The sequence below is a fragment of the Apodemus sylvaticus genome, chromosome 19 (assembly GCF_947179515.1).
Source record: "Apodemus sylvaticus chromosome 19, mApoSyl1.1, whole genome shotgun sequence".
Lineage (NCBI taxonomy): Eukaryota > Metazoa > Chordata > Mammalia > Rodentia > Muridae > Apodemus > Apodemus sylvaticus.
Window position 1 is genome coordinate 10,499,633 of NC_067490.1, and position 13,230 is coordinate 10,512,862.

General features: G+C 55.0%; 1 protein-coding gene across 6 annotated transcripts in view; it reads left to right on the top strand.

Annotated features, from left to right (window-relative positions):
• Nucleotides 1-13,230, top strand: part of Col18a1 (collagen type XVIII alpha 1 chain) — a 113,283-nt gene that overhangs the window by 45,353 nt on the left and 54,700 nt on the right. The window contains exon 1 of one of the 6 annotated variants that reach the window (XM_052163221.1): nucleotides 5,544-7,386. The exons of 2 other annotated variants lie outside the window; for them this stretch is intronic. In XM_052163221.1, the coding sequence (XP_052019181.1) occupies nucleotides 5,901-7,386 (1,486 nt within the window). In that variant the 5' untranslated portion in view covers nucleotides 5,544-5,900. Of the gene's footprint in view, nucleotides 1-5,543; nucleotides 7,387-12,519; nucleotides 12,595-13,230 lie in introns of those variants that run through there. 3 more of the 6 variants (XM_052163223.1, XM_052163222.1, XM_052163226.1) reach the window with 3 other exon arrangements.

Consider the following 13,230-nt stretch of genomic DNA (forward strand, 5'->3'; position numbering starts at 1 on the left):
GCTGGGATTAAAGGCATGCGCCCCCACTGCCCTGCAAGGTGGTGAAGTACTTTTGACCCTTGAGCTCCCAGCTGTCTCCCAGAGCCATCCTGCGACTTACTGAACCTCTGTCTTAACTCACGCTGCTAAGAGCCGGTTGCTCGGTTGCTCGTCTGTGGGTGTCTTGGAGTTTTTAATGAAAATAGAAGACTGCATTATTCAGGAATCTAAACCAGACCAGACGGGCCAACAAGACAGAACAAACCCTCGCTCGGGGCAGGGGTGCGTCTTGCCGTTGAAGAGAGAGGGCGGGACTTTTGGAAGGGACCAGTGCTGGGAGGAACGGTACCTGTGGAGTTAAAGACTCCTTTCAGATGGATGTTTGTCTCTTGTCCCCAGGGTGACGGGAGGAGGTTATAGTCCCCAAGCCAAAGTGACCCTGGCCTGCAGAAGATTTGGTGTCTTCTGGGAGTGTAGAGGCCTGTGCTTCCCCGAGCCACAGGGATACCCTAGGGTACAAGAGGAGGGCGGGGCACTTGTAAACTGGAAGTAGCCGGGTAGCCTGTCGGGATAGCCTGGGTTCCTAGAGGGAGTTTGTCGGATTGAAACATAGCTGAAATGGTGCCTTTAGGTTCTCAATTTGTCAAGTCTCTGAGAATCTTTGTGTCCCTGGGCCTGATGGTGCAGAGGGAGTGGCTTCTTGCATGGCAAGAATTTGCTGTGGCACACCCAAGGTCCTTGGCAGGCGAGGGTGAGGGACGGCTTGGGCTTGGTACCTTGATTCTGAGACTGAGATAAACTCCTTTGTCCTCCCGGGGGCTTCTGGGTGATCACTTCCCAGTGTTCTGCTGGTGCACACCTTGACCTGGCTGGCATAGGCAGGAGGTGCCATATGTGACTCTAGTCACTGAGGGCCAAGAGAGGGACCTTAGTGATTGTCAGCTGTTGTAGGTACAGCTTGTGCCAGCCCTTGAGTCCTTGTTCTAAAGGGCCCCCAGGGGCCTTCTGGGTTATACTGGCTACTTAGTCAACTCGTAGGTGAGCTGGGCCTTGCACGGCTCTGGAGGTCAGTGTAGGTGTGTTACCACAGGCCCTGTGGAATGACTTGTCTTCCAGGTTCCGCACTGTGGGAACCCTGCCAACGGGAGCCTTGGCTTCCGGAGAGTCAGATCTGCCAGACTACAAGGGCCACTCTGAACAAGGCAGGCACTGGTGACTTGTTTCCTCACAAGGTGACAGGGACAACAGAGCAGGAGAGCCAGCCCAAGGTCAGACTCGGGCGCATTCGAAGAAAGCCTCAGGCATTAATGGCCTCAAAGCATGGGTTGCCAGTGGACACCGGCTTCTAGGAAAGTTGTTCTCACAACTGGTAGAGAGGAGGGAAACTGTGGGCTGGGGGCTGGGAATCTGCAGCATGGTGGATGCCTGCTTTCTGTTGGATGCTATTCCTGGGGGTGCTGTGTGCTGATCCCTGTTTCTGACCAATCCCTCCTGTTCTCTAGGAGCTGGTGTGTGTGTGTGTGTGTGTGTGTGTGTGTGTGTGTGTGTGTGAGTGAATGTATGAGCATGAACATGCATGTTTGAATGTTTGAGTGTACGGAGTGGGCCTGAACATACTTGTGAGTGTGGGAATGAGTGCGTCCATGAATGTGTGCATGCGTGGATATATATATGTGTGTGTGTGTGTGTGTGTGTGTGTATGTATGTATATGCATGTAGTATGCATATGTATGTGTGTGTGTGTATATATATATATATATATATGTATATGATGCATATGTATGTGTGTATATGTATATGTAGTGAAAGACTCCAGATGGGGGCCACAAAGCTTACCCTGAGCTGTGACTCCAAGTGAATGCTGGGTATGTGATGCTCTGAAGTGAGCAGCAGGGTTGGGGGGACTAAGCAAGAGTGAGTGTGGGTGCTCAGTGTGCGAGGGACTGTGTGCTCTTACATAGTGGGGCCCTTGAAATAGGAGCTATGGCCACTCCATTGCCTCCAGCCCTGGTTTTTGGTTTTGTCCCTGGGTGCAGAGCCAGCCTGCTAGTCAAGGGGTCCTGGAGATAAACATCTGGATGGGGCGGGGGACCAGGGTATGATATGAGTTTAGGGTCCCCCTCCCACTGCCATGGAGTCGAGTCCCCTCTTCTCAAGCATGCAGGATGCGGGGTGGGGCGCAGGGTTCTGGACTTCGCTCCTGGGATTTTCCAGAGATACTCTGAGGCATGAAATCACATTAGGAAATTTTCAGGCAGGCGGGACTGTTCACTGGGCATTTCTCAGACAGACGCAATCATCGTGGGGGATTAACTCGGAGACACGGAGCTCGGGCCTCTGCCTGCCTCGCTCTTACAGAGGGACTTGGTATCCAGCTGTTTGCAGCTGGACTCTGAGCCAAATGGCACAGCCCTTGCCCTTTAGACAGGCATTGATTGATGATTCCCTTAACTGTTGATGTGGGACAGTTGGGGATGTGCCTTCGGGGCTGTTTCATCACCCTGAAGCATTGCCACTACAGCCTTGGGGGGAGGGCAGCCTTGGGGGGAGGGGCAGCCTTGGGGGGAGGGCAGCCTTGGGGGGAGGGCAGCCTTGGGGGGAGGGCAGCCTTGGGGGAGGGTGGCAGTGACTCTGCCCACAGCTTGGAGAAAGCGGGGTCAGGAGAGACAGCTGGCTGAGGCTGTAGAGGAGCTTTGTGTAGAGTCTGGTAGTAAACGCCATGTGCACATGCTGATTACATGAGAGTGTGTATGTGTGTTTGTATGAGTGAGTATGTTTTTGTGCATATGCAAGCCCGCCAGCTATGGTTCCTTCTTCCACTACTACTACTACTACTACTTCTTCTTCTTCTTCTTCTTCTTCCACTACTACTACTACTACTACTTCTTCTTCTTCTTCTTCTTCCTCCTCCTCCTCCTCCTCCCCCTCCTCCTCCCCCTCCTCCTCCCCCTCCTCCCCCCTCCTCCTCCCCCTCCTCCCCCTCCTCCCCCTCCTCCTCCCCCTCCTCCCCCTCCTCCTCCCCCTCCTCCTCCTCCCTCTCCTCCTCCCCCTCCTCCTCCCCCTCCTCCTCCCCCTCCTCCTCCCCCCTCCTCCTCCTCTTCTTCTTCTTCTTCTTCTTCTTTTCATTTGTTTTTTGAGGCAGGGCTTCTCTGTGTAGCCCTAGTGGTCCTGGAACTCACTCTGTAAACCAGACTGGCCTCAAATTCAGAAATCCCCCTGCCTCTGCCTCCCAAGTGATAGGATTAAAGGCGTGTGCCACCACTAAACTTTTAAGAGTTCTGTGCTCTTGCCTCCGGACCCTCTGGCCTCTGTATCTGTATTTCTTCATTCTGAGGAATGGGGGCTCACGGGACCTCACCTAGCATGTGCCTGGCTGGCTGGTGTTGGGGGGACCCTGCTGGGTTTGACAGCTTTGTGCTGTGTGATAGGAAACTTGTTCCTGTCCACTTTTGTCACTGGGGAAACTGAGGAAGCCACAGACTCTATAACATGACAATTAGAAGTGGTGCTGGACTGGGGTCCAGTCCTGCTTTGACTTATCATTGCTAGAAACCCCCAGGCCAGGAGTTCTGTCCCACTGTTGGGCCCTTCTGAATGGGACTGAGGGTAGCGGCTGTTTCCCCATAGTTGATCTCAGTATTTCCACTTTACTGCTCAGTGGCCATTGGATACTTTTCTTGTTTTGTCTTTCCTTCCTTTCCCTCCCTCCCTCCCTCCCTCCCTCCCTCCCTCCCTCCCTCCCTCCCATGTGTGTTGATGTTTTGCCTGCATGTACATCTGTATGAGGGTGTTGGATCCTGGAGTTACAGACAGATGTGAGCTGCCATGTGGTTGCTGGGATTTGAACTCAGGACCTCTGGAAGAGCAGTGAGTGAGTGCCCTTAAGCACTGAGCCATCTCTCCAGCCCCCTGGACACTTGTTTTCATTGGATGTTTGGGCCTCTCATTATCTGGTCTCTGCCTGAACTAAGTTCCTGCTCCTCCTCCTATGTGGCTAACGTAGCAACCTGTTTCTGCTGGCCCAGATCCACACTGCTTTAGACTCTGTCCAGAGCTGGGGAGGAGCAAAGTTCTTGGATAAATGCCAACCTTTGCTGAGTCCGGGGAACAGGGGTCCCTGGTGCAGTTCCGAGTGGAAGTGTTCAGACAGATCTGGGGGTGCCTGTAACAGCCTAGAGAGGCTAAACTCCTCCCATCAAGCCTTGAGAAAAGGGGGACCAGGGCAACTTACAATTCCAGTGCTCCACACCCCAAAGTATTTACCCTGTTGAGCGCCCCCGAGGACCATTTTATGAATTCCAGCAGCGATGGGGGTGAGGCAGAGAGCTGTGCCCTGCGGGGTCTTGGATGTAGAACCACAGAGCATTGGAAATCATAGGGTGCTCCATCTCCTCCGCTTCATTTCTGTGGATGTTGACTTTGATTAGATACAGGATGTCTCCGAAATTCAAAAACCCAGCCACACCCTGGACCTGTCTGTCCAAAGCCCTATATAGGATATGTGGGTCTCCTAATCCTCAAGTCTAGCGATTCAAAAAAGGTCTCAGTGCGGGAGGGGCTGGGAAGACATGTGGTCAGGTGGCCAGGCAAGTGTGTCCCTTTCCAACCTACATCTTGCTGTTCCCCAGGGCTCACTGTGAGGCAGGTGAGCGCTGAGGCAGGAGGAGACCCCCAGATGGGAGTTCATACAGAGTCAGCACAGGAGGATGTCCCAGACTACCATCTAGCTACATCTGTGAAGGGAATGGTGTAGAAGGACCAACCTGACCTCATGGGGTCAGGGTGGCTATAGTGGCAGCTGACAGGTCCCCATGTGGCTATAACCCATTGTAGACTACAGGGTGGAGAAGCCATTGATAGCCCCTGGTTTATTATACCTAGAGTGAGATTTTTACCTGAGGCTGTGTGATGGAGAGGCAAGGATCAGCATGGGGAAACACCCAGCTGCAGATGGCCCTGATGTCGCAAATGCAAGAGTAACAGCAATGCCCTGACTACCTGCTCCTGGGACACAGGCCGCTAAGCCACGCCATGCCCTCTGCCCGCAGCTGGAATCCCTAAGACCAGAGGCAGAGGCCTGCTGTTGATGGCGTAGCCCTTGGATACATCCCACACGTTTTTTCCTTTACCACCTTCTTAAGGCCCATCTACTGCTACAGTCTGTTACTTTGAAGCAACCCCCAGGAATTCCTATTGAAACACTTGCTGGACCATAAAACAGAGCTACAGAACAGGTCACTGCAGAAAGAGAGAGAGCTCTAGGCAGATTATACCAGAGGACTTCAGAACAAACCAGAGAAAGAAGTAATGTGGCCACCGAGGCCCATGGGGAGAACTAGTGGGCTTTTGGGGGTCTAAGGAACAGATCAAGTTGATGGCTTTAGGCTTTGAGCAGGTAAGAGGGCTGTAGGGGGGAGGGTAGGGGAAGGAACGGACACCCACTCTTTCTCTCAATCAACAATTGTAACACAAGAATTAGAACTGCCCCAAGCTAAGCATTTTTCAAATTCGGTTTCATCACAGAATGGTGGCCAGTAGCCAGGACTTCCGGGTGTTCTCCAATGGAGGCAATAGGAGCTGGGGCGCGGTCTCCATGTCCCCGAGGACCCTGGCCAGGCCCCCACACCCACACCCACTCAGCAGAGACTCAGCAGCACTCTTAAGTTGCACCGGCTGGAGTTCGGCTGGCCGTCTCTTATCCACCTTTCTGCTCTGTCTGCTCCCGGAGGTGCAGAAAGGAAGGAGTTAAATGGAATCTGAAGGTACCGCTTGGTGGGTCACCTTGATTCTCAGACTGGGTTCTTTCCCTTCTGCCAGAGGGAAGGAGACTGGGAACCAGGAGTGGGGGAGGGTGGGGACCCGGCAGGCCCCACCTCCAGGGCCACAGGAGCCGCCCAAGCTCAGAGGCTTGCACTGGCCTCATGGCTGCCGACCCCAGCAGACGCCTCTGCCTGCTGCTGCTGCTGTTCCTGCTGCCCTGCCGCCTTGTGCCTGCCAGCACTGATGGGAACTCCCTGAGTCCCCTGAACCCCCTGGTGTGGTTCTGGTCTGCCAAGACCACTGATTCCTTGGAAGGCCCGGTCTCGCAACCCCACATCAGTTCACCTGTGCAGTCCACAGAGAATCCCACCACGCACGTGGTCCCCGAGGATGGCCTCACAGAACAACAGACAACTGCCAGACCCAAGCTGCCCCCGGAGGAAGAGGAGGAGGATCGGGAAGCTGACCAGGGTGACAGCCCTGCAACCCCTGCTGTCCCCATTCCCCTGGTGGCCCCTGCTGCGAGCCCAGACATGAAGGAGGAGAACGTTGCTGGCGTTGGAGCCAAGATTCTGAATGTGGCTCAGGGCATTCGGAGCTTTGTCCAGCTGTGGGATGAGGACTCCACCACTGAGCACTCTGCTGGGATTGAGCCTTCAGATTCCTTCATCCCTACAGTCCTCCCCACTCCCCCTGAGTTCTCCAGTGCTCCCCAGGGCGGTAAGACCACTCTCTGGCTAAGCAGTGGTGCTCCAAGTTCGGCAGATGCTCGGACAACCGAGGCTGGCTCGCTGGCTGTGCCCACCCAGCCAACTCTCTTCCAGAGCAGCCTCCAGGCACCACTGGGAAGACCCTCAGTGTCACCAGCATCGCCAGGTAGAGCATTTCTCTCTTCTACACGGATCAGGGCTCCTCCCTGGGGGAATCAAGAGCCCCCCAGGCAGTCCCAGCATCCAGAGGGGAAAGGACTCTCACCTAAGGCAGCCAGGTCCAGCCAGCAGCACAGACACTCTTATGTTCACTCTGACATCCATGGGTACACACCTCTTCTTCCCTCGGTGACGGGTCCTCTGGTGACGGGTCCTCTGGTGATGGGTCCTCTGGTGACGGCTTCTCTGAACGTGCACGGTCTATTCTCTGTTCCTTCCTCTGACCCTTCAGCCCGACTCTCTCAAATAGAGGCTCTCCCTGGGTCCCCAGGTGCTTGGGCCTCCCACATGGCTCCTTCTTCAGGGCCTGAGCTTTCTAACGACTCTGCCGTGGTGGGAATTGACTCTCTGACCTCTAGCAGCCGCTGTCTGCCCCTGCCGCCCACTCTGGCCGTCTGCAGCCGCTTAGGGATCGGACGCTTTTGGCTGCCTAATCATCTCCGCCATACAGACAGCGCGGAGGTAGAGGCCACCGCACAGGCTTGGGGGCGCCTCCTCCGAACAAACTGCCACCCGTTCCTGGCCTGGTTCTTCTGTCTGCTGCTGGCTCCCTCGTGTGGCCCAGGCCCACCCCCTGCCTTGCCACCCTGCCGGCAGTTCTGCGAGGCCCTGGAGGACGAGTGTTGGGACTACCTAGCTGGGGACAGGCTGCCTGTCGTCTGTGCCTCTCTCCCGTCTCAGGAGGACGGGTACTGTGTGTTCATTGGGCCAGCTGCAGGTAACCAAGTGGCTGCCATCCCCCCTCTTTTCTTTTTTGCTTTATGTCAATAGCTGATGAGAGCCTGGCACGGGATAGCCAGCCTTGCCTCGCTGAGCCTGGCAGTGGTACTGGAGAGGTACTGGGGTATGGTGTTCCGTGCAGGGAGGAGGCTGGGGTCTGGGCGTGGCTATGACCACATGTTCTATTTCTGTAGCCGGCATGACAGGTCCCCACCTGCCCCAGGTGCTCTCTGAGTGTTGAGGTGTCCTGGCTCTGAGTCAGCCAGGTGCTTCCTCAGTCGCAGAATGGAAATTGAGAGGCCCAGCGATAACTTGACATGTCTGAGGGAAGCTTTGATTCCCTCAACCAAACGCCGGCTGCTTCCTCCTTGTTCCTAGCCTCTGAGGCACATTGTTTGATGTTCTCCCTGTGGCCCTCGCCATCCTGGCCAAAGGTCTGAAAGGTGCCAGGCACACAGGGTCATAGGCCCCAGCCTCTACACCACCCACATGCTTCTGCCCAGCCAGACCTGAAAACTTTAGAGTACATAGCCTCTGGCTAGGGGAAAGACGGACAGACGGATGGATGGATGGATGAATGGATGGATGGATGGGGGTGGGCCTTAGATACTTTTGTGTTAGGAGGCGTTAGCTAGCCTGCAGGACACGGTGTCTGTCTTCTGCATGTGGGGAAGTGGTTGTGACCTTTAGTCAGCGGGCTCTGGAGCTGGGAGGCTATGCTGGACTCCAAGGGCTGTCGCCTGTAGTAATGTCGGCTATGTAGTCTTGAAGCCATGATGGTGTCAGCCATCTTATTGGATGCCAGCAGGATGAACTCAGTTGGTTCTTAACTAGCTGCTGGGCAGAGTGCTCACCAGAGGTCCAGAGCCTGTGCAGGCCTAGGATATACCAACAGAGGGGTTCCAGGTAAGGCAGGGTCAAGCCACAGACAGAGAGATAGCACTCTGTCTCGGGAAAGAGGCATGTGAGGGGCTGGGATGGAGGGGTGGGTGAGCAGGAGTCACCACCCAGAGGGTGAACAGATCCCTGGCTGAGAAGATACATACAGGTCAAGGGTGAGGGTCGAGCCATGGGCAGGGGGGGTGGGTGGATGGGTGCCCTGCTCCAGGAAGGGCCTGGGCTGGGCAGAGACCCAGGATCGTTCATGAGGGGCCCCAGCTGGGCCCCAGAGGGTGTGGCTACCACTCTAGGGCTATAGGCTCAGATTTGACCCAGCTGGTGTTCCGTAGAGTCCCACACACATTCCATCCTTGGAGCAGAGGAATGTGGAGTGTCTCAGGCTTCCCTCCCAGTGGAGGCCCGCACCTACCTGGCCACAGCTGGCAGAGCCCGCCTCGCAGGGTCAGCTCCACAGGGATGTGTCTTGACAGGAAGATAACCAACCTACCACATCCTCTGTTTAGGATATGCGGGATGATGGGTAATCAAGAGGGCTGCTATTCAGGGTTAGGAATGCCTAGTCATTTCTGTTTTCGGGGCAGCCAGATGCTGTGAAGGCATTCGGTGCTGGAAGGAAGGAAGGCTGAGGCCCTGTTGAGTGAAGACTTTAACACGTGGGGTGCAGGGCCAGAGTTGGCGCGTATGGTCCATACAGTGGAGCTTCGTAAGACACTAATGTCATTAACCGGATGCCTGGCCAGCCAGTGTCTGAACATCTGGATACTTTAAGCTGTACCCCCAGTAAGGTCCTGGGGGGACTGGTCCATCAGCACTCGTGGCCCACGTACGTATGTACGTACATACGTATGTACAGGCCGCAGCTGGGTGTCAAACCTTGTTGAACTAAGGCCCCTTTCTGGGCAAGGTCGGTGGGGGAGGGTTCTGTGGAAACTCTGATAGGAGCAGGAGGCCTCTCATTCTCCCTTCCCTAGGATCATCCCCTCAGGGTGAGCCTCAGTCCTGCTGGAGCACCCTGGTTGGTTGAGGACTCCTACTTCAGTATGGTGTAGGGAAGGTGGGGTTCCTGGTGGGACCCCTCCCCCACAGTGTCGCCTCTCCCCTTCGTGGCAGCTGTGCGGTTTTTTTTTTTTTTAAAGTGGGAGATGTTGGGGTCAGTTCTTAGCCCCACGAGTATCAGGAGGCATGGAAGGTCCTGGGCCGCATCAGGAAGCTGAGGGTTTGGGAGCAGTGAGTTCCTATCAGCACGTACTTCCTCCTCAGGGTCCGACCAGAACCACGGTGGGTACTTCCCACTATAAAGTGGGCCTGCCCAGTTCTCCAACCTCGCCAGGCCAGTGGGGTGTGGTCTGACTGAAGTTCTGCAGTCACCCTAAACCCCTAACCTTGCACAGCTGGATTTACATATCTGGCTTTAGGTAACTAAGTTTCTTTGTAATGTCGTTCTGAAGAGACAAGACACTTGTCTGGTGCCGCAGGCCTGCACCCTAGACATCCACACACTTCACGGTGCACACCTGGCCCTGCCTAGCACCCCGAGGTCTCTGTGCTGTTCTGTCTAGCAGAGCTCGTAGCTCCTCACCCGTGTCTTTTTTTCTGACCCCTGAGGGAGACCACGAGAGGAGTGGCCTGGTGCCAAGGTGTCAGGGGAAACATTACAGCATTCAGTCGGTATGTGAGGTGATAGTTGGGAGGTCACGCCATGGGAACTCCCTGACATGGCTGCGTCTCTGACAAGCACCCTCGGTCAGCATGTAGCTGGGCCTTATGTATATGGGCTTGCCCCTTGGGGGCAGAAAGTAAGTAAGCATTGTCTCGGGGTTCAGGGGTAACCGTACCCGTGATCCTCGACTCTCTGCCCTCACTGATACCGTTGGGCCTGCTGCGGCCTGTAGCGAGCCCTTTAGGTATCTCAGTGGGATCTGAGAATGACAGAGCTTGGGTCAAGGGCTGCATCGATCGGACATTTGGCCGTATTCTCACATGTCCACATCTCAGAGCCTTGCCTATCCCTCGAATAACAACAGAGGCAGATACAATTTCCCAGGGAGCCTGATGGCTCTTGGGAGAAAGCAAGGACTGTGGAGCCCCAAATCCTGCATCTGCAGCGTATTCAGTGCAACCAAGAGTCACAGAGTGTAACTGAACCTCTGAGCCTTGTGGACCGTGGACCATGGAGCATTTGAAGAGCTGTCAGGGGAGGGGGGCAGGGGACACGGTGGGGGTCTCTGCTGTGGTCTTGCCTTAGCTCATATCTGGCTCTTTAATCAAATGAGAGACTCCAAACTGTGGCTGTTCCTTAGGACGCTTCAGTTAACCCGAGTTTCTGTTTAACTTGGATCCCAGGAGACAAGACCCCTTCCATGGAAAAATACCCGAATGCTTATCTCTTACTCCTGGCAACCCTCGGATAAATATTGTGTGCATGGTGCTGGCTGAGCTGCCCACAGACATTCCCTTCCTCCCAAGCACACCAGATCTGACACTCAGCCGACTCTGGGGCACCCAGGCTTAGGGCTCAGGTGAGCTGTAGGAGCCTGGGGAGAGTCTGCAGGAACTCACGAATATGCAAGGATCTAGAGCGCATGATGCAATGGCTTCATAGGCAGATATACTCTGTGTAACACTGACAGCTGAAGTTATCTGTCTTTTGTCAGGGTTACACTTAAAAGCTACTCTCTGAGTGTGTGCATGGTGTGTGTGTGTGTGTGTGTGTGTGTGTGAGAGAGAGAGAGAGAGAGAGAGAGAGAGAGAGAGAGAGAGCACACGCATGAGTGGTGTGTGTATTTTACTGGAGATAGAACCTAGGGCCTCACACATACCAAGCAGGTTCTCTACCACTGATCCACACATACTGACCCTCTCTGAGCAGTCTGCAGGTACTATACATTGCCATCTGTGGTCATCCGTTACATACTAAGATGGCAGCACCTCCTGCTGCCAGCCTGGAGCTCTTGGCCTTGGATTAATGGCTCCCTACTTTGCCACCAGCCAACCCCCTCCCCCTTTGTGCACTGCATACTGCACAGGTTGTTAGAGGCGACCTGTGATAGAGGTCACGTGATGTCTATTCTGTGCACAGCTTGTATCACTTAGCGCAGTGTCCACCAGGTCACTCTGTTGGCACAGGACAGGAGTTCCTTCGTGGTCAGTATTGCTTTGTGGGTACAGCATCTTCTCTTTCTCATGTCTGTGAACACCCACGGGGCCTCTGGGTCTCGGCTGCTGTGAGCACATTGCAGCAGCTGGGGTACAGGTGTGTCTTCCACAGCCTAACCTTAGTTCCTTTGACTTCCGCTGAACATAGTGGTTTTATTTAGATTTCCTCTCCTCTCCTCTCCTCTCCTCTCCTCTCCTCTCCTCTCCTCTCCTCCCCTCCCCTCCCCTCCCCTCCCCTCCCCTCCCCTCCCCTCCCCTCCCCTCTCCTCTCCTCTCCTCTCCTCTCCTCCCCTCCCCTCCCCTCCCCTCCCCTCCCCTCCCGTCTCCCATCCTCTCCCCTCCCCTCCCCTCCCCTCCCCTCTCCTCTCCTCTCCTCTCCTCTCCTCTCCTCTCCTCTCCTCTCCGTCTCTCTGACTCTCTCTGTCTTTCTCTCTCCCTGTCTGTCTCTCTGTATCTCTCTGTTTCTATCTCTTTCTCTCTTCCTTTCTCTCTCTCCTTTTCCTGTCTTTCTCTTTCTTCCTTTCTCTGTCTGTCTTTGTCTCTGTCTGTCTGTCCCCCCCCTGTCTTTCTCTTTCTGTCTCTGACTGTCTGTCTGTCTCTCTGCCTCTCTCCCTTTCTCCCTGTCTGTCTCTTCCTTCCCTCCCTATCTTTCTGTCTGTCTGTGTCTGTCTGTCTCTGTCTCCCTGTCTGTCTGTCTCTGTCTCTTTTCCTTCTCCCTCCTCCCTGTCTGTCTATCTGTCTCTCCTCTCTCCCTTTCTGTCTGTCTTTCTGTCTTTCTTCTCCCTCTTCTTCTTCTGCCTCCCTCTCTCCCTGTCTGTCTCTGTCTGTCTTTCCCTCCCTCTCCCTCCCTGTCTGTCTGTCTCTGTCTCTCTTCCTCCTCCCTCCCTGTCTGTCTCTGTCTCTGTATGTCTGTCTCTCCCTCTCTCTCCCACTCTGTCTCTCCTCCTCCTCCCCCTCCCTCCCTCTCTATGCCCCCCCAGCTTCTCCCTGTTTCCCCTGGTGGCTGACCTAGATTCCATCCCCGCCAGCCGTGTAAAGGGTTCCTCCTTTTTCTCCACCACCTGTTGCTTCATGCCTAACAGATGTGACACGGTGTGTCCCGCTGTGGATTTCATTTGCATCTCCGGTGGTGACCTGCGATCCGGACCAGGTTTGTGCTGCAGACTGTTGTGTTGTCTCAGGAATGCCTGCTCGGGTCTTGTGCCCATTTTAACATCCGGTTGCTCGCTTTGTCATTGGACTGCGTGAATTCTGCATCAGCTCTGGGGACTGGCCTTCCCTCCCAGCCTGTGGGCCATCTCTTCTTCCTTTCTGGTGGAGGATGCAGGCACGTTCTTGGCTGTCCTGTCAGCAGTGAAATGTCAGCGTCGTTGTCTGTAGGGCTCACCTATGGTGGTAGCTTTTGGTCACCATGCCCACTGCCTGTTAAACAGATTAGGGGAGGAAAGCGTCATTTTCACTTTTGGCCCATATGTGTCCGCACTGCATGTGGCCTGTGGTGAGGCACAGTCAAGGGTATAGGCCGAGAAAAACTGTTCATCCCACAGGAGCGAGAGCAAGGGACCAGGGACAGGGTAGCTGTGCTGGCTGGGTTTGTGTGTCAACTTGACACAGGCTGGAGTTATCACAGAGAAAGGAGCTTCAGTTGGGGAAATGCCTCCATGAGATCCAGCTGTGGGGCATTTTCTCAATTAGTGATCGAGGGGGCAGGGCCCCTTGTGGGTGGTGCCATCCCCGGGCTGGTGGTCTTGGGTTCTATAAGAGAGCAGGCTTAGCAAGCCAGGGG